General features: G+C 30.8%; 1 protein-coding gene across 1 annotated transcript in view; it reads left to right on the top strand.

Annotated features, from left to right (window-relative positions):
• The window catches only part of LOC114333792 (vacuolar protein sorting-associated protein 28 homolog), a 41,655-nt gene that overhangs the window by 9,268 nt on the left and 10,230 nt on the right, over nucleotides 1-22,157 (top strand). Inside the window, exon 3 of the mRNA XM_050653987.1 lies at nucleotides 12,925-13,120. Within this exon, the coding sequence (XP_050509944.1) occupies nucleotides 12,925-13,120 (196 nt within the window). The remainder of the gene's footprint in view (nucleotides 1-12,924; nucleotides 13,121-22,157) is intronic.

Raw genomic sequence — 22,157 nt, 5'->3', positions numbered from 1 at the left:
CTTAAAATCTAATAAATACTGCCAAATATCGAGGTGGACACTTTTATTTGGCCCACTCTGTATTTATACAGGGTGTTTCATTAATAATTGTCCATAGAGTAACTGGAGAAACCTTAGCACAAAATACGAAGATTTAACCTAAAACACTTAAATAAAATGTGATTCCTTACTCAGTTTTTTGCTCAGCATTTTAAAACTATTCGACGTATCCTTTTCATACTTGGCAGGAAGTATAGGTACTATACAAACTGCTAAATTATGTTAAACAAACGTTTCTTTCTATTACCAGAGGCGTACGACGGGGGAAAGTGAATGGTTGACCCTTTCCAAATTCTACGCCACTGGCGAAATTGCTATTTTAGTTTAATTTTTGGATTCTCCAATACTTTCTGTGAAAATAATATACTCTTCATTCGTAACGATAAAGTCATTAGTTTTCAAGATCTTTGAAGTTAAAAATGAAACGACACGGTTATTTTGATTAATGTATTGTGTCGCTTCATTTTTAATTTCAAATATCTCGAAAACTAATAATTTTATCGTTACAAATGAAGAGTATATTATTTACATAAAAAGTATTGCAAAATAAAAAAATTACACTAAAATAGCAATTTCGTGAGTGTCGTAGAATTTGGGAAGGGTCAACCAGCCACTATCCCCTGTCGCACGCCTCTGGTAGTAGCTAGAAACGTTTATTTATCTTAATTTAGTAGGGTGTACAGTACCTACACTTTCTGCCAAGTATGATAAGGATACGGCAAATAGTTTTAAAGTACTGGGTACAAATAATTTTTAAATTTTAATCACATGAATCATATCATAAATTAATCAAAATAACTGTGCCGTTTCATATTTAACTGCAAATATCTCGAAAACTAATGACTTTATCGTTACCAATAAAGAGTATATTATTTACGTAGAAAGTATTGGAGAATCTAAAAATGGCACTAAAATAGTAATTCCTCCAGTGGCGTAGAATTTGAGAAGGGTCAACCATTCACCATCCCCTGTCGTACGCCTCTGGTAGCAGCTAGAAACGTTTATTTATCATAATTTAGTAGGGTGTCTAGTAGTTGCACTTTCTGCCAAGTATGAAAAGGATACGTAGAATAGTTTTAAAATGCTGAGCAAAAATAGTTTTTAAATTTTTAGATAAAACACCCTGTAACTTAGTAAGGAACCACATTTTATTTAAGTGTTTTTTGTGCTAAGGTTTCTCCAGTTACTATATGGACAATTATTAATGAAACACCCTGTATATACAGGGTGTCCAGAAATTCTACCGACAAATGAAGACAGGAGATTCCTCAGATAATTTTAAGTCAATTTAACCAAATTCATCTAGTCTGAAAATGCTTCCTAAAGGAGCTAGAGCTATTTAAAGATGGAGTCTTGTAATTAGTTTTTCATAAATACCTGCAGAACGCTTCTAGCTAGAAAAACCAAAATTGGTACACATATTTATCTTCCAGAGATAAATCGATTCCATCTATTGTGAATTGCTAGTACCAGTCATAGGCGTCCGTTTTGGGTGGGGTAACGGTTATTTTATTGCATAACTTTTTTGTCTTTCAACTTTTAAGCATTTTTGATACTGGATTATTAAATTGTGAGGTATTCTAGTACTAAGAGTCGGTAGGACGTACCGTTTTCTAGAAAAATCGATTTCAAAATTTTTCGTTTCCTGAATTTGAAAAAAATTAAAAAAAAAACGGGTTATTTTACCAACCTAAAGCAAGAGTAACTTTAAGTACTAGAATACCGCATAATTTAGTAATCTAGTATCAAAAATTCATTAAAAATTAAAGACAAAAAGTTATGCGATAAAATAACCGTTGACCTACCCAAAACGGACGCATATGACCGGTACTAGAAATTCGCAATTAATGAAATCGATTCGCCTCTGGAATATAAATAAACGTACCAGTTTTCGTTTTTGTATATATTTTTTTTTTTATTTTTTTTTCGATATTCAAAAAACGAAAAATTTTCAAATCGATTTTTTTAGGAAACGGTGTATCCTATCGACTTAAAGTAAGAGTAACTTTAAGAGTAAGTAAGAGTAATAATCCAGACTCAAAATGCTTAAAAATTAAAAACAAAAAAGCTATGCGATATACCTGTTGCCCTACCCAAAACGGACGCCTATGACCGGTACTAGAAATTTGCAATGAATGAATCGATTTATCTCTGGAAGATAAATATGTGTATGAATTTTCATTTTTCTAGATAGAAGTGTTTGGAGATATTTAAGAAAAACTAATTACCAGACGCCATTTTCAAATAGCTCTAGCTCCTTTAGGAAACATTTTCGGACTAGATGAATTGGGTTAAATTGTCTTAAAATTATCTGAGGAATCTTCTGTCTTCGTTTGTCGGTAGAGTTATACTATAATATCTGGATTACTTTTTTGTAAGTCTTCATATTGTAAGCCAAGGAAGCAGTGGCGTAACAAACTCCGTCGGGGCCCCCCGCAGAATTGGAAATGGGGCCCCCTTTAAAAAATTACTAAATGCGACATGTGTAACAACTAAATATATGTTTTACAGCCCATTAAATGAACGTAGAATATGGCGATACCGTGTAATTTTCAGTGTCACCACCGAAGTGGTCTTAATGTTGTTCTGAAGCTATTTCCTTGTGGCATTTTTATAATAAACTATTTTTAATGGGAAATAAGCCACAATTTTACCAAAAAAATTATTTAATTAACGTTTCGAAGCCCAAATCGGGTTTCGTTGTCAAAATACAAAATACTACTAAAATAAACAAAAATGTTGTTGCTAAGTAAAAAAAATTCTTCTAAGAATTTATTTAATCTGACTCATTTATATTGGCGATTCAGACGTATGTTATACATTTTAAAGTAGAAGACTTTAAAATGATATCGTCAATATTTATGAGTTGCGTTCCTGGGACGACTTTACTAAAAGATAGTTCATTCGATTACATGAAATCAATCCCAACTCAAGAATATCCGTCACAAAAAAATCATAGCATGTGATCTGTCTTTAAAAAGACAACCAAATGCAACGATGACAGTAAAATTCTCGCGTTAGAGATTCCATAGTAAATCACGAGGGAAAACCAGGAAAAAACCTCGTGATACTATCCCGACATCGTAAGTATTTGGTCTTACATTTAATTTACTTTCAAAAAACTAATACCAAATTCTGACTTTAATATGTTTAAATTATAAATAATATTAATAATATATAGATATACAATAAGTAATACTAAAATATAAAATTTGTACTAACTCGATATGTTATTGACTTACTAATCGTGGTATTTTCTTTCTATTGACTTCCTCTTTCAGTATGGGTAACCACATCCTACTGCATTCTACCGAGGAATTTGCGACACAATTGGTTTCATTTAGCATAATTGGAGCCGCTTCTTTGATTTTTCTCTTTTTACTATCTGATTCTTTCAGGACTATACTTGAATCTCTCCACTGAACTCTATGTTCATTATTCCATGCGTGTTGACATATTTGAGATCTATCAAATTCTCTATTTTTAATATAAGACTGATGTTCACTTATTCTAACGTTCAATGGTCTTGATGTTTCACCTAAATAAAATTGTTCGCATTCACAAGGTATTTTATAAATGCAATTCTTTGTTCTTTCTTGTTCATTGTTAGGTTTAGTTTTAGATAGAATAGATCTCAATGTGTTTGTTGTTTTGAATGTTGTTGAAATGTTGAATTTATTTCCTGTTGTTTTAAGTTTCTCGGATAGTCCTTTTATATAAGGTATTGATATTTTCCTCGTATTATTTCTTGTGAATGTTGTAGGATCCCGTTCTAAGTTGTTCTGTTCCATTCGATCCAATTTTGAGGATTCCTTATTTATAAACGATAAGGGATAATCATTTTTTTAATAAAACAGATGTTAACAATTGTTTTTCTTCTAAAATTCATTTTTATTTATTTATAAACGATAAGGGATAATCATTTTTTAATAAAACAGATGTTAACAATTGTTTTTCTTCTAAAATTCATTTTTAGAAGAAAAACAATTGTTAACATCTGTTTTATTAAAAAATTATTATCCCTTATCGTTTATAAATAAGGAATTGTCAAAATTGGATCGAATGGAACAGAACGACTTAGAACGGGATCCTACAACATTCACAAGAAATAATACGAGGAAAATATCAATACCATACATAAAAGGACTATCCGAGAAACTTAAAACAATAGGAAATAAATTCAACATTTCAACAACATTCAAAACAACAAACACATTGAGATCTATTCTGTCTAAAACTAAGCCTAACAATGAACAAGAAAGAGCAAAGAATTGCATTTATAAAATACCTTGTGAATGCGAACAATTTTATTTAGGTGAAACATCAAGACCATTGAACGTTAGAATAAGTGAACATCAGTCTTATATTAAAAATAGAGAATTTGATAGATCTCAAATATGTCAACACGCATGGAATAATGAACATAGAGTTCAGTGGAGAGATTCAAGTATAGTCCTGAAAGAATCAGATAGTAAAAAGAGAAAAATCAAAGAAGCGGCTCTAATTATGCTAAATGAAACCAATTGTGTCGCAAATTCCTCGGTAGAATGCAGTAGGATGTGGTTACCCATACTGAAAGAGGAAGTCAATAGAAAGAAAATACCACGATTAGTAAGTCAATAACATATCGAGTTAGTACAAATTTTATATTTTAGTATTACTTATTGTATATCTATATATTATTAATATTATTTATAATTTAAACATATTAAAGTCAGAATTTGGTATTAGTTTTTTGAAAGTAAATTAAATGTAAGACCAAATACTTACGATGTCGGGATAGTATCACGAGGTTTTTTCCTGGTTTTCCCTCGTGATTTACTATGGAATCTCTAACGCGAGAATTTTACTGTCATCGTTGCATTTGGTTGTCTTTTTAAAGACAGATCACATGCTATGATTTTTTTGTGACGGATATTCTTGAGTTGGGATTGATTTCATGTAATCGAATGAACTATCTTTTAGTAAAGTCGTCCCAGGAACGAAACTCATAAATATTGGCGATATCTTTTTAAAGTCTTCTACTTTAAAATGTATAACATACGTCTGAATTGCCAATATAAATGAGTCAGATTAAATAAATTATTAGAAGAATTTTTTTTACTTAGCAACAACATTTTTGTTTATTTTAGTAGTATTTTGTATTTTGACAACGAAACCCGATTTGGGCTTCGAAACGTTAATAAAATCATTTTTTTGGTAAAATTGTGGCTTATTTCCCATTAAAAATAGTTTATTACCGAAGTGGTCAACTCAAGACTTTTCGAGTTATTTATGAGTAAAAATGTTTATTGTTAAAAAAAAAAATCCATGTTTTTAGGCGATTTTTTGCAAATAGTTCAAAGAGTAAGTATTTGATCGAACAGAATATTGTTAGCAAAAATGTATCTTAATGTTATACAAAAAATTGTATAAAAAAATGAAACAAAAATGAAGTCTCTCTACCCAGTAAAAGAAAAGTTGTAGCTCATGAAAAGTTTTTCTTATTTGTCAAATTCCAAATTGAATATTTCAACGTAAAATAACCAAAAAATGAAATACTTTTCGGGGAAACTCATTAGAACTTTTTAAAGTGTTTAAAAGAAGCTTTATTTTTTACAAAACTTTCTAGCATCAAAACTAAGCCAGTTACGCTCAAAATACAGTTAATCCCATTTTTTTGGTAAAAAAATTGTGAAAATCTCCCCCTATTTAGCACCCCAAATGAAACATCATTATCACCTTACAAATTATTTAACATTTTTATATGACCTGTAAGTTTCACCGGTTCGAAGTGAAGAGCTTATTTTTAAAAGGCTTCTAGTTGAAAGGGCTTGAACGAGTCACTAATCACGAGTATATGCAAATTTTAAACAGCCATAATATCTTAACCAATTTTTGTCTTACACAAAAACACAATAAAGCCATAATATTTATAAAAGCAAGACCTACATTTCTTTACTCTTTGAGATTTTTCGTATCACTAATACTTACTTTTTAAGTTATTTTGAAAAAAAGGCATTTTTCCAAAATAAAAAATTTTTTTTACTATGAAACCAAATTTTTTTAAAATAAGAAATTCGAACCGGTCAAACTTACAGATCATATAAACAATAAATACACCCATACCTCGCTATACGGCCGCTATTTATACGGCATTTCGCTATAAAGGCCCTCTTCAATTAAGGCACGTTTTCGATATACGGCCTAAAATGTTTCGCTATAACGGCTAGCTGGAGAGAAAATTTTTGAAATTTGCAATTAAAAAGAAGACATTAAAAAATATTTGCATTTTGAAAAAAAAAATAATATGGCCAGAATGTGTAAAAGTACACATCCTACTGAAGCAGAAGTGAAAATCCTTCCTGAAATTAGCCCAAACATTTTGTATCTAGCACATAATCTCCCGCTTCATTTGAAGAACTCATTCAGTTGTAAACAGAACTGGCACTTGATGAAGAGACGACAGAGCTTGTTGTTTCTAACAGCTAACATCCAAACATTTGTCGAAAGCTTTTCGTATTTCGAACAAGGAATAAATATTCTATTTCTTTCTCTAGAATTTTATTTTACTGACGTCACAAAATAGAATTTCATAATGGGAGAATCGACGGTTGCTAGGGAACGTGACGTCACTAAAATAGAATTATATTTTAGTGTCGTCACGTTTCTCCCATTATAAAATTCTATTTTGTGACGTCAGCAAAATAGAATTCTTATTTGGCGTGCTCTGGGCCCTGACGTCGAATGTATCGCGAAATAGTCCAGAGAAATAAGATTTTTCTCGTGACACATCCCCCTCCAGGCCGAAACCAAATTTTTTGAGTAGTATGGACATCTATATTATTAACCTATATGTTTCCTGCAGCCGATTTTGATGATATACATAGTTATAAACAAATGAAGATCAAAAAACGCTAAATTTTCGCTTTTTTCGTCTATTACCAAAAAGTTAAGCACTTTAAACAAATTTGAGTGTAAGAAACTCATAAATCGTATAAAAAACTTCAATATGGCATTCGCTGAATATGTCCATCCTTATTGGTTGCTTAGAAAATTGCAAAATAAATCATAAATTTTGAGTTTTTAAAAATATTCATAACTTATGTAAAAATTAACTTAGAACCTTCTTATTACACGGAATGCTGATACTTCTTGTACTTAAATTAAATTTTAAATTTCAAAGCAATTGGTCGAATAGTTTAAAAGTTATTTAATTTGTTTATCCCAAATTCATTTTTTTTGCAACACTACAAGTCAGAAAATTATGAGGCTACAATCATACTTCGGACAGTTTATAAAAGAAGAACATTTATACTATTACCATTATTAAAAATAAATGACAAAAAATAATTTTAAACAGTGTAAAATTATTTTTAAAGAACATGTCGTTTTTTTGCTTACTTATAAACAATTAGAATAACTTTTTAACCGTTACCTGTAGAAAAATTATTTTTTCATATTTAGAAAGACTGAATTTTTATACACATTTAGAAAGAAAAACAACTGCCCTAGGACAATTAGGGACAAAGTTAGCCCCCCCATTTATTTAATTCACATGTTTTTGCAAAATAATTTTGCCATATTTATAATTATTTTTTGTAATTTTTTTTTAATTAAATTAATACTGTAAATTTCCTTCTTCCATAAACTATCCAAAGTATTACTGTAGCTTCATCATTTTCTGACTTACAGTGTTGCAAAAAAAATAAATTTGGGATAAACAAATTAAATAACTTTTAAACTATTTGACCAATTTCTTCGAAATTTAGGGTATGAATTAAGCACCAAAAGTCTCAGCATTTCGTGTAATAAGAAGGTTCTAAGATAATTTTTACATAAGTTATAAATATTTATAGAAACTCAAAATTTATGATTTATTTTGCAATTTTCTAAGCAACCAATAAGGATAGACATATTAAGCAAACGACATATTGAAGTTTTTTTATACCGTTTATGAGTTTCTTACTCTCAAATTTGTTTAAAATGCCTATTTTCTTAGTAATAGACAAAAAAAGCGAAAATTTACCGTTTTTTGATCTTCATTTGTTTATAACTATGTATATCATCAAAATCGGCTGCAGGAAATATATAGGTTATTATTATAGATGTCCATGTTACTCAAAAAATTTGCTTTCGGCCTGGAGGGGGTTGTGTCACCAACAGGCTATTTTTTTTCCTTATTTCTCTGAACTAAAAGTTTCTCTATGAATTAGCTGTTATAAACCACTGAAGAACGAAATAGACAACATGTCAACACAAATAATGTTGGACAGTTTTTCTAAGCCAGGTCCATCCTTACCAGTGAAAAATGATGACGGCAGTTATCTGCTGGTTACCATTTCTTCATCGTTCTTCAGATTAAAGCCATTTAAAAAAAATGTGTGCATACATACACATATTTTATGTAACATGAAGTTGTTTCATTTTTGTTTATAGATTTTTGTTGGTTTTTGGAGTATGTTACATTTAACATATTTAACAAATTTGGAACCGATCCCATTGAATTTATATGAATTTGTATTAGAATAATTGATTCGTTATACGGCTTTTCGCTTTGCGGCCAAGTTTTGTGGAACGTATCTAGGCCGTAAAGCGAGGTATGGGTGTATTTAAAGTAAATGGTAAAGCGCTAACGATAAATTTTATTTGGGGTGCGAAATAGGGGAAGATTTTCACGATTTCTTTTACCAAAAAAGGGGCCAACTTTATTTGAGCGTAACTCGTATAGTTTTGGTGCTAGAAACTTTTATAAAAAATAAAAATAAAGCTTTTTTTTAAATATTAAAAAAGTTTTATTGAGTTTTTCCCGAAAAGTGTTTAATTTTTTGGTTATTCCAGGTTGAAATATTCGATTTGGAATTTGACGAATAAGAATAATTTTTCATGAGCTTCAACTGTGCTTTTACTGTGTCGATAGACTTCATGAATAAGTACACAATTTTTTTGTATTTTATAAGCTAAATTTTTGCTACAAATATTTTTCGATATCTAATATTTAATTCGATAAATACTTATTTTTGAGTTATTTGCGAAAAACCCGTCCGAAAACGTTGTTTTTTGTTAAAAAAATAAACATTTCATTCGAAAATGACTTGAAAAGTATTAACATAGATAAAGAAACTCTATAGAACAAAAGTTGCTTATAATTAGTCAATTTATGCATTTCCGGACTTATTTTAAACGTATGTTTTTCACCTCAACGAGGGATGTCACCCCCAGAAGTAAAAGCAACCAACGGCATAAGTCCAACTTTGAAGTGGAGGGTAACTAGAACCTAAATCCAAATTGTCAAGCAAGTACGTCCGTCGTGACGCTGATAATTTCACTCCAAAACTGTCATTTACTGAGCTATTGGTGTATTCATGCATTGTTTATGACGACTTACATTTTTCATCTTTATTGGTATAGAATAAAATAGAGTAAAAATTACTAAATGATTACATTAGTACATAGTATTATTCTATGAGATGGACAATTTTCTTCGTGCACTACTATCAGCGAAAATATCTACAATTTTATTAATTCGGATGAACTTCATTTTCAATGCTGCACTGCTTAAAAATATAATGCAATTCTGCAAATAATATAGCAACACATTTTTACATATATTAGACGACCAAAATGGGACCCTTGACATATTGGCCCCCCCCTGTACGCTTCATCTTGTGGGGCCTCTGTTACGCCTCTGGATAATTGTTTCGAAATACTAAAGGTAAAGATTAAAGAGAAAACCCATTTCTAGATTTAGAAATATTGTTCTAAATTTCGGCAAATTGCAATTTTCAAATCTTAATAGTTACGTACAAAGCATTATAGTTTATTGTCGTCACCCATAAAAGTTCGTGAGACCGGAAAGGATTAAGTTTCTAGATATGAGATGATTCACTTGCCGAATAAGCCTATTTAGAAATTTACCTTTTTAAGGGGGAAGTCTACTGTGACAGGAGAAAAAACAAGCCGATTTTCCGGATTATTTTTCTAACAAAATATAACTCGTACATTAAATTAAATTAAACCGTCATCTTTATTATATATGTATTCAGTATTTGTAAAAAATATATATAAGTCGATATATTCAAAATTGCCGTCGTGGCACTCCTTCAAGCGCAGGCCCGTTTTTTTAGGTGCCCAAACGGTGTACATGAAATCTCACGTCTGGGTGATCTGAAACAAAAAATAAAATATGGTTATCATATACATAGTATTGACTCTCGTCTGACGGTGGATTTTGTCGATAAAAAATTTTGGCGCCGAAAAAAATTCTTGAAATTATTTTCTATTTTTTGCCCAAATTTGATGTTATTATTGTTTATAACAATTAAACAAAAAACGATATCAAAAAAATTCTCCGTCAGACGAGAGTCAATACTATGTAGATGATAACCATATTTTGTTTTTTGTTTCAGATCACCCAGGCGTGAGATTTCATGTACACCGTTTGGGCACCTAAAAAAACGGACCTGCGCTTGAAGGAGTGCCACGACGGCAATTTTGAATATTTCGACTTGAAAATTGTTTTACAAATACTGAATATATAATAATGATGACGGTTTAATTTAATTTAATGTACGAGTCATATTTTGTTAGAAAAAAAAATCCGGAAAATCGGCCTGTTTTTTCCCTTGTCACAGTAGACTTCTCCCTTAAATTTAAACACACAAAGTAAAATCATATACCTCTAACAGATTTTTACATAATATCAGACGACAAGATGGGGCGCCTGATCGATTGGGGCCCCCCCGCAAGCTTCACGCTGCAGGGGCCTCTGTTACGCCCCTGCAAGGAAGACTAAAGGTCGCGTCATATTATAATGCACGTCGCGTTTTTGGCACGTAGCGTTTGCAGACCGGCAATCGGACTGCCCATTCACATTATCATACATAGAACGTTTACGTTGGTTTCAGTTTGGTGCGGTGCAGATGTGTTTATTGTCACAACACATGTTTACATGACAAATTGCCTCGAAAACTACTTTTTAAATTAGACCGGGCAGTATCGTCGCCCCGGCTAGCGAAATTATTCCGATTCGATATTTTTAAACAAACTTACTCAAAAAGAAGTCCTTATAACATATCCACAGGGTGCCGGGCGGTACCGTGGTCGAAAAATTGTTTAAACATTTTTTTTTAAACAAATTCACAAAAATATTTTTTTCATTTCGAGCAATATTTTTTTAGATAAACTGGGTCATTCTGGGCAAAAAAGGTCTCTTGTCATTTTTCTCTAAAATTGATTGTTGTCGAGTTACATGCGATTAAAAATTTGAAAAATGCGAAAAGGCCATTTTCAAGACTTAATAACTCGATTAAAAGTATTATTATGAATTTCAATAAGTGACCAAATCAAGTTTCAAACCCCTTCTTCAAGGTCCCAAAGAGATTTTTGTCATTATTTTACTACAAAGCTGTTATTTTTAGTTATTAACAATTAGCGCTATAGTCCAACTGTATCGTCGCCCCCGTTAGCGAAACTATTTCGATTAGATTTTTTTGCACAAACTTACTCAAAAAGAGTCCTTATAACAAACACATCCACAGGGTGCCGGGCAGTGCCCTTGTCAAAAAATTGTTTTAACAATTATTCTTATTAAACAAATTCACAAAAATAATTTTTTCATTACGAACGATTTTTTTTTAGATAATTTGGGTTATTCTTAGCAAAAAACGTATCTTGCAAAAATGCGGAAATGGCCATATAACTCGACAACAATCAATTTTAGAGAAAAATCACAAGAGACCTTTTTTGCCCAGAATAACTCAAATTATTATTAATTTGGGTTTAATTAAATTATTAATAAAAAATTATTTTTGTGAATTTGTTTAACAAAAATTGTTTAAACAATTTTTAGACCACGGCACCGCCCGGAACCCTGTTGATGTGTTATAAGGACCTCTTTTTAAGTAAGTTTGTGCAAAAAAATCTAATTTCGCTAACGGGGGCGACGATACAGTTGGACTATAGCGGTAATTGTTATTAGTTAAAAATAACAGCTTTGTCATAAAATAATGACAAAAATCTCTTCAGGACCTTGACGAAGTTGTTTGAAACTTGATTTGATCACTTACTGAAATTCATAATAATAATTTTTAATCGAGTTATTAAGCCTTGATTTTTCGCAATTTTAGAGAAAAATGACAAGAAACCTTTTTTGCTCAGAATTACCCAAATTATCTAAAAAAAATATTGCTCGAATGAAAAAATATTTTTGTGAATTTGTTTAAAAAAGATTGTTTAAACAATTTTTCGACCACGGCACCGCCTGGCACCCTGTGGATATGTTATAAGAACCTCTCTTTGAGTAAATTTGTGCAAAAAATCGAATCGGAATAATTTCGCTAGCGAGGGCGACGATACTGACCGGTCTAAATACTCGGTATCAAATTCAAAGAAATACCTACATAAACAACAAGGGGAAAACGACCCGTATCTGTCAACATCCGAAAAATATTGTTTTCGAATGAACCGAACGCAGACGTAACGTGTCTTATACGCTACGTTACGTGTCTTATACGCACAATATGAATGGTTCAATTTAAAAACCATTAAATTATATTTTTCGCAAACGAAACGCTACGTGACGAAAACGCGACGTGCATTATAATATGAGGCGACCTTTAGTAAGAGGTGGATAGACGAAGTGACAACCGATGCTAAAGAGATATTGAAGGTGGACAGCTGGAGGAGAGCAGCCAGAGACAGAGATACTTAGAAGCGGATGCTGGGGGAGGCCAGGGCCCGACTTAAGCTGTAGCGCCATAGGAGAGAGAGATTCTTCATATAATCTGTCCTTCCATCTCCTTCTTGGACCACCTTTTCTTCTTTTTTGTATTGGTTTTCGTGATAGTACCATTTTTGGCATTCTTTCCTTCACGAAAATAGGTCTATATAATTTTATGTTTGTAGGTACGATAATTTAGCAGATTTGTATGCTGTAATAAACACTTTGCAACAATTAGAGAAGGCATATATTCGAGATTGTGTAGTGGCAAAGGAATATACAGGAGCTTGTAGTAAATTATTAGTTCAGTATAAGGCTGCGTTTCGACAAGTCAAGAGTGATGAATTTCCTACACCAGACGCCTTTGTTAAGAAGTACAGGGTAAGTATTTTTTAAATTGTATTAACCCCTTGAATTCAAGCTACAACTAAGTTTTAAAAACACTAATTTTTTTCTTTGCAATATTTTGACTCATAAAGATATATAATGGGTCTAGGACCTTTCATCGCCGCCAGTTCATCGCCGCCGTTTCGATGCCACCGGTTCATCGCCAGTCAGTTAGTCGCTAACTGATATATTTCCGAATTTTCGACCAATTTTCGACAGTTTTATTATTTATTTTTAGTATTAATTAGGAAATGCGAGATATGACCATTCCCGTTGCATACTTAATCTTTTAATATACTTTTAAACTTTTATAATATAAAATATAATTTAACACTACAAATTTAATACTGTTTAGTATCAAATTTAGGGGAAGTAGAAATAGAACAGTAAATTAATATAATAATATTTTTTATCTATTTATTTGTCATAAGTTTTGAACTGAATTTAACGTCGTGTCGTGTCATCTCCCATAATACAAGATCAACTGACTAACTGGCGATGAAACGGCCGGCGATGAAATGGACTGGCGATGAACCGGCGGCATCGAAACGGCGGCGATGAACCGGCGGCGATGAAACGTCCCATTCCGATATATAATAACAGTTTTGTATATTCTCTCCTTCGATGTTTATACCAACCTTACTCATAGCTCATACGAATCTGAAAATTGTATATAGTGCGGCCGGTATGTGAAACAATTGCACATTTAATGATACAAGCATATAATTTGGACCACATATACTACACATATAAAGGTTCAAATTTAGATATGAGGTCATCTCAGATTTTGCCTTTTACAAAAATGGCGGGCATTCAAAATGGCGATTTCAACCAAATTTGGTATATAGGTTATTTTTTGATTTACAAGATGGATGTGGTGAACCAGAAGAATCGGTTGATCAGAAGTTGTGTTTTTACTGGTTGTTTATTTAAAAATATGTTTTTTTTTAATTTTTTCCCTCTGTATATATTAATTTTTCAAAAAGGTAATACCGCAATTGAAAAGAGCGTAAAAATATTTTATAGAAAATATTTTGAACTTTTTAGTTATGTTAATTACCATTTAATAAATGCATAAAGTATCTTCAGATGTACCTATGCGTGGCAGATTCGTGCAAATATTATAAGAATTATTGTGAATTTAATGGTAGAAGCATATAATTTGGACCACATATACTACACATATCAAGGTTCGAATTTAGATATAAGGCCATCTCAGATTTTACCTTTTACAAAAATGGCGGGCATTCAAAATGGCGACTATACATATGTGACTAATAGCACGATAACTTTTGAACGAAAAGTCCGATTTCAACCAAATTTGGTATATAGGTTATTTTTTGATTTGTAAGACTAATGTCTTGAACCAGAAGAATCGATTTACCACAAGTTGTGTTTTCCTAATTTTTATGTAAAAACATGTTGTTTTACCAATTCTTTCACCCTGTATATATTAATTTTTCAAAAAGTTAATACCGGCGTTGAAAACAGCGTAAAAATATTTTTTAGGAAATATTTTGAACTCTTCAGTTATGTTGATTACCAATTAATAAATGCATAGCGTATCTTCACATGTACCTATGAACCTATGTGCGGCAGATTCGTGCAAATAATATAAGAATTATTGTACATTTAATGGTAAAAGCATATAATTTAGACCACACACACTACACATACAAAGATTCAAATTTAGATATGAGGTCATCTCAAATTTTGTCTTTTACAAAAATTGCGGGCATTCAAACTAAATCTGCCGCACATAGGTACATGTGAAGATACGTTTTGCATTTATTAAATGGTAATTAACATAACTAAAAAGTTCAAAATCTTTCCTAAAAAATATTTTTACATTCTTCAATGGCGGTATTACCTTTTTGAAAAATTAATATATACAGGGTGAAAGAATTGAAAAAAAAAGACAACATATTTTTACATAAAAAACAGTAAAAACACAACAACTTCTGGTAAACCGATTCTTTCGGTTCAAGACCTCGAACTTATTCATCAAAAAAAGAACTTTGATGCCAAATTTGGCTGAAATCGGACTTTTCGTTTAAAAGTTATCGTGCTATTAGTCACATATATACAGCCGCCATTTTGAATGCTCGCCATTTTTGTAAAAGGCAAAATCTGAGATGGCCTCATATCTAAATTTGAACTTTTGTATGTGTAGTACCTATATGTGGTCCAAATTATATGCTTCTACCATTAAATACACAATAATTCTTATAATATTTGCACGAATCTGCCACACATAAGTATATACATGTGAAGATACGTTATGCATTTATTAAATGGTAATTAACATAACTAAAAAGTTCAAAATATTTCCTAAAACATATTCTTACTCTCTTTTCAATGGTGGTATTACTGTTACAGTTACAAAGGCTCTATAAAAATATATCCGTTTCCACCTCTATACGTCGTTAGTTTTTGTAAAGTTCGTTTTTAAAAGACCAAAAATATCTGCTTTGTCTTCATTTTACTGTGGTGATAAGCAGTTGTTTGTGTGAAGACCCATTGTACAAGGGTTTTCCGTTTGGAGGTTTGGTGTGGTTCCCGTTTAGTTTTCGTCTGAATTTTGGTTGGAGTTTTGGAGTTTGGTCGTATGGTTTTTTGTTTTTTTTTTGTTTCTGCATATTTTCTGTACCTGGAAACTTTCCGTTTCGTCGAAGTAAAGAGGTTTACTATCTGGATGGAGGCTGTCTGGAATGGTACCTATATGGTTAGACGTCTCCGAAAATCGAATGGTTTCTTTCTATCGGACGTGAATTTATGGGTCACGTTCCATTGAACTTCTCTCTACCACGGTGTGGTGATCGCTGATGTGAAGATCAGCCTACTAAAGTCTTCAGGGAGACTTTATCCAGGATTTTCTACCGCTACTGTTCAAAAAGCGGTAAAACATAAATATATTCCACATATTCCGGTATTTTAGTTTTTGGGTTTATTTAAATTTCAATTAACAGTACAAACATTAAAAATCCACGAGGAAAAATTTCCTGTAGTTGGCTGTATACCATTACAAAAACATAAAATCCTTTATAAAAGGTATATTATAACATGAATTCACATCTTTGTCATATGTTCCGATGACGGATCAATTGTAAAGGGTTTTTACCCATATATTTTTACTTTGGTGGTTAGCATGTAGATTCTAAGTGAGTATAACCTATAACTTTTTATAACCTTAGTCAACATTTTAAATGCTTTGCATCATTTTATCTGGTTGTACACATTTTAGGATTGCACTGATGATGATCGGTCAACCGATCGAAAACTAGTTCTGTCTTTGATGTAGCCCTGTATAGGGATTTTAACAAATATACCTTTTATAAAGGATTTTATGAAACATTAAAAACTAATTGGTTATTCTATTTTAAAACCATAAAATCTCACTAGGACTTTTTATTTTCAACTTTTTACCAACTATATGTATGACATTGTGACATTGTATATTTTCTTTTGTAAATTGTACTATATTTGTAATAATTGTAATAAATAATTTAGTAGAATTCGTTTTTTGCCTATTACATTATCTCTTTCCGGTTTCACTTCAAAAGGTAGTTGATTTAGGACGAAACAACATAAATTTTATATCAGGAAAGTTTAGTTATCTATATATTTGTTAATTTGCTGAAGAGTAAAACCGATGGCGCCCTCCATTTTGGTTTGTTCAAGATGTCTGTCTGTTTTTATTTATTTAATTTCTGTTTTTATTCTTCCAGCTGTTCGTCTTTCACGCCCAAATTATTTCAGACAGAAATCTGTTTTAATTTTATTCCTTTTTCTGGCCCTCGAATCCCACCTTCTTTTAGTCTCTTGTTTCTCGAGCTACTTAGCCGGTGCTCTATCCTATTCTTCTTCCTTCCTTCTTCTCTATTCTATACTTTCTTTTCTTTATTTCAAATTGCATGCTAATTTCGACTATCTTTCTTTTCCAAAGCCGAGTTTAGCGTAGCATTACCATTTTGAAAAATTAATATATACAGGGCGAAAAAATTGAAAATAAATTATTTACATAATATAAAATAGTTTTACATAAAAACCAGGAAAAACACAACTTCTGGTAAACTGATTCTTCCAGTTCACGACATAAATCTTGTAAATCACAAAAAGAACCTAAATATATACCTTTGGTTGAAATCGGACTTTTCATTCAAAAGATATCGTGCTATTAGTCACATATGTATAGTCGCCCATTTTGAATGACCGCCATTTTTGTGAAAGGCAAAATATGAGATGGCCTCATATCTAAATTTGAACCTTTATATGTGCAGTATATGTATGTGGACCAAATTATATACTTTATATCATTAAATGTGCAATTCTTACAATATTTGCACGAATCTGCCGCACTAATACATATTGCACAATTAGTCTGGGCTGATTATCGGAGAATAGGCCATTTTTGGGAAAAGTTATTTACCAGCAATTTTATTGCTGGAATCGAATTATAAGATCCTATATATTAATAATATAGGTATGCAAAGTCCTCAGATAGTGTGCTACTTTTTTTATAAACAAAATGGCGCCCGAAAATCGTGTTTTTTTCAATTATTGCTCTATAACTCCGAAGATTTTAACTATACAACAAAAACAATCAAATAAAAATTCACCGTGATTAAATTCTGCTTAGAGACGTGTTTTTCCCGTTTGCTCCGACGAAAATTTTCCTCGGAAAATGCGGGTGTTCCCAACAAAATCTTTAATTTTCAAATAAAGTTTTAGATAAGTAATTATCTACCAATAATTAAATAATTTGGTGACTTAAAAGCCTTTTCGGTTTAGACTATAGTTCCAGAAGCCAGTGAAAATTAAACGAATATTTTAGCAACAATTCGATTGTTAATTAATAATTTACGGTCGCAATAATAACCAAAATAATTATGATACACTGATCAAACTTTGAAATCTTATAAAGATGAGATGCCTATTTAACATTTTGTCGACAAAATATAAATTTTTTATTTTTTGCATAATCTTTAAATGTTTAAAAAAATAGTTATAAACAAATTAACGATTCTCAGAAAGTTTTTATTATATTATAATTTTAAAAAATAGCTAAAATGCGCATTTCAGATATCTTGAAAATTAATGCTTTAAAACTTTTTTGCAACCACTTGCAAAAAAGTTATGAAACAGCAAAATAAACATACGATTACTACGGTGTTTATACTTTTTTTTAATTCTTTCAAAGCGTAGAAGTGAGCTTAAGGTACAAGCTAATTATTTACAAAAAAATATCGATTATCAGTTTGATGGTTATATTTTAATTAAAGATTATAAATATATTTTTTTGTAATTTACACGCGCGAAAGTAGAATAATACAGTACTGTAGCTAAAATTTTCACTCGGAGCGACGACCGGCCGCGCAACGTACACTTTTAATAAATAATATATGCTGCGTGTCAGTCGCTTCGAGTGAACATTTTAGCTCCAACTCTGTATTGGCCTACTTTTGCGCCAAAAATTACAAAAAAAAGTATTTTTATTCTTTGATTAAAATATAACCATTGCACTAATTTTTGACATTCTTTGTGAGTAATTAGATTGTACCATAGACTCACTTATAAACTTTGAAACAATTAAAACAAATTATAAAGAACGGAGAATTCGTATATTTACTTTGCTGTTTCATAACTTTTTTGCAAATGGTTGGAAAAAATTTTTGAAGTATTCATTTTCATGACCTATGAAATACGCATTTTAAGTATTTTTTAAAATTAGAATATAATAAACAATTTCTGAGAAATGTTAATTTGTTTATAACAATTTTTTTTAAACATTTAAAGATTATGCAAAAAATGAAAAATTTATATTTTGTCGACAAAATATTAAATAGACATCACACCTTTATAATCAATGTCTCATGATTATTTTGGTTGTTATTGCGACTGTAAATTGTTAATTAGCAATTGAATTGTTGCTAAAATATTCGTTTTATTTTCACCGGCTTCTGAATTTATAATCTATACCAAGAAAGCTTTTATTTCACCAAGCTATATAATTATTAATAAATAATTACTGGCCCAAAAAATTTATTTGAAAATTCGAGATTTTGTTGGGAAAACCCAAATTTTCCGAGGAAAATTTTCGTCGGAGCAAATCGGGAAAAACATGCCTCTATGTAGAATTAAATTGGGGTGAATTTTTATTTGAGTGTTTTTGATGTAAAGTTAAAATCTTCGGAGTTATAGAGCAATAATTGAAAAAATATGATTTGTCGGCGCCATTTTGTTTATAAAAAAAGTAGCACACTATCTGGGGACTTTGCATACCTATATTAATAATATGTAGGATCTTATAATTCGATTCCAGCAATAAAATTGCTGGTAAATAACCTTTCTTTGTACTTTACTAATTAGACCAGCGTATTATAACTATTTTTTTTTTCAAAATTTAATGATTATGCAAAAAAGGAAAAATTTATATTTTGTCGATAAAATATTAAATAAGCATCTCATCTTTATAATCTTTAGAAGTTTGATCAATGTATCATTATTATTTTGGTTATTATTGCGATCGTAAATTGTTAATTAACAATTGAATTGTTGCTAAAATATTCGTTTAATTTTCACCGGCTTGTGGAATTACAATCTATACCAAGAAAGCTTTTATGTCACAAGTTATTTAATTATTGATTAATAATTACTTACCTAAAACTTTATTTGAAAATTAGAGTTTTTGTTAGGAAAACCCGCATTTTTCGAGGAAAATTTTCGTCGGAGCAAATCGTGAAAAACATATCTCTATGCAGAATTTAATTGCGGTGAATTTTTATTTGAGTGTTTTTGTTGTAAAGTTAAAATCTTCGGAGTTATAGAGCAATAATTGAAAAAAATACGATTTGTCGGCGCCATTTTGTTTATAAAAAAAGTAGCACTCTATCTGCGGACTTTGCATACCTATATTATTAATATATAGGATCTTATAATTCGATTCCAGCAATAAAATTGCTGGTAAATAACTTTTCCATGAATTTTGCTAATTAGCCCAGAGTAAATGCATTTATTAAGAAGCATAATTTTTCCAACTGCCTAGCATGTATACCGTTTATATTACAATGATATTCTTCTTCCTCTTTATAAGCAATTCTGCTTGTTGATTGGTGGATTGCTACCTCTATGGAAGGTTGTTTTGTTACTCCATCTTTTGTATGGTTAGCTCATACTTCTAACTTACCTCTGTCATTGTTTATATAGTAATAGTTGGTCAACACAATAGATACATTTGTTTGATTCTCATTGAGACAGTCACCAGATGTCACCACCAATTCTGTTTTAATTTTATTCCTTTTTCTGTCTCTCGAATCCCACCTTCTTTTAGTCTCTTGTTTCTCGAGCTACTTAGCCGGTGCTCTATCCTATTCTTCTTCCTTCCTTCTTCTCTATTCTATACTTTCTTTTCTTTATTTCAAATTGCATGCTAATTTCGACTATCTTTCTTTTCCAAAGCCGAGTTTAGCGTAGCATTACCATTTTGAAAAATTAATATCCCCCGGACAACTCCAACTCAGCAGTTATGTATAGATCTATATCATACATAGGTTATCCTTCAGACAATATAGCAAAAATCTTAAATAACATTCCTAACTTAAAACTTTCATTTAAATGCAAAGATAACATCAAGTCAATTTTTTCGCATATTAATGTGGTGAATGCCCTGTGACCTACGTGGGTAGAACGATCCGACCTTTGGATACTCGTATCAAAAAGCATATGTCAAAGATCGATAAATCTAGCTTTGGTCATCATTTACATGCATCGAAACATAGCATTAGTCCACAAAGAGATAGTAGGATCTTACACAACATACCTTATAATAACTATACCAAAATGAATCTACTAGAATACTAGAAGATCTAGAAATAAGTAGAGAAATGAAAAGAATCCCTCAAAACTGTGTTAACACCCAGATTCAATTAAATTGTAAATTTGATCCTATTTTTAAGAAATTTCTTTAGTAATTTTGGTTTAGTATACAGTATACCCAACAATTTATGAAAGTTTTTTGAACATTACTGAACATTTTGAACTTTTAGGTATTCTTGAGTTTTCGTTAATTGTTTACATATTTGTAAACAAGTAAATACTTGTTATTTGTCTGAATTAATCAATAAGATTTTTAATTTTAATAACAGCTTTCGAACTCTGAGCTTATCAAATGATATTTCTCCTAGGTATGATTTCATCTAACTTCTTCTACATTTGGTCAAACTATAACAGTTTTGTTTTTTGGAAGAATTTTGATAACTTTTAATATACACGTTAACATTTCACTAATAGAAAATTTTTTTTGAAAATTTAACTTTAAAATTTATTATCTTAACTTTAATTTCATTTAACCTATACATGGCTTTTTAGTCATTTTCAATTTTTAATTAATATTTATGAACATAGAGGTCGCATAAGATTGTAGTTCCTTCTTTATCATTTTAATAAATGACAGTCTTCCTCAGCTGATCTGCTGTTCACGTGGGCTCAAAATGGTTTGACTCAGCCATGTTGTCTTACTAATTAATAAAAGAATTTAGATGTGATTTTATTCACTTTAAAGGGTTATTATACCCTATATCTGTGGCTTTTGTCCAGCATCCATGTTTTTTATTGTGTTGTTTAGCAATTGCTCTTCTATGAAGGTTTTATAAGAGGACGTAAGTTTTTCACTTATTTTTTATATTAAAAAATCTTATCTTAAATATGTCCTTTTAGGAAGCTCTGATGATGACACGTTATGTGTCGAAAGTACTTAGCTGACAATAAAATATTTTTTACACACTAACAAAAGTTTTTTTGAAAACATACACCTGTTTGCCGTTTTGACCTATTTAGAAGTGTGTATAAGTCTTGCAGTCTTTTCCAATTGCAGTCTTTTCCAAACCACCAATTCTGTCAGGGTAACCGGTAACTACGATAAATCTAAAATGCATAGACATTAAGTTGGATACGATCCTATTGATAACACACCAACTCGCATAAATAAGAAAAATAAATATGTGGAATAATATATTTAGAAATTGAATTAATG

This window comes from Diabrotica virgifera, chromosome 6 (assembly GCF_917563875.1).
Source record: "Diabrotica virgifera virgifera chromosome 6, PGI_DIABVI_V3a".
NCBI classification, from domain to species: Eukaryota; Metazoa; Arthropoda; class Insecta; order Coleoptera; family Chrysomelidae; genus Diabrotica; species Diabrotica virgifera.
This window is presented reverse-complemented; position numbering and strand designations above follow the sequence as displayed.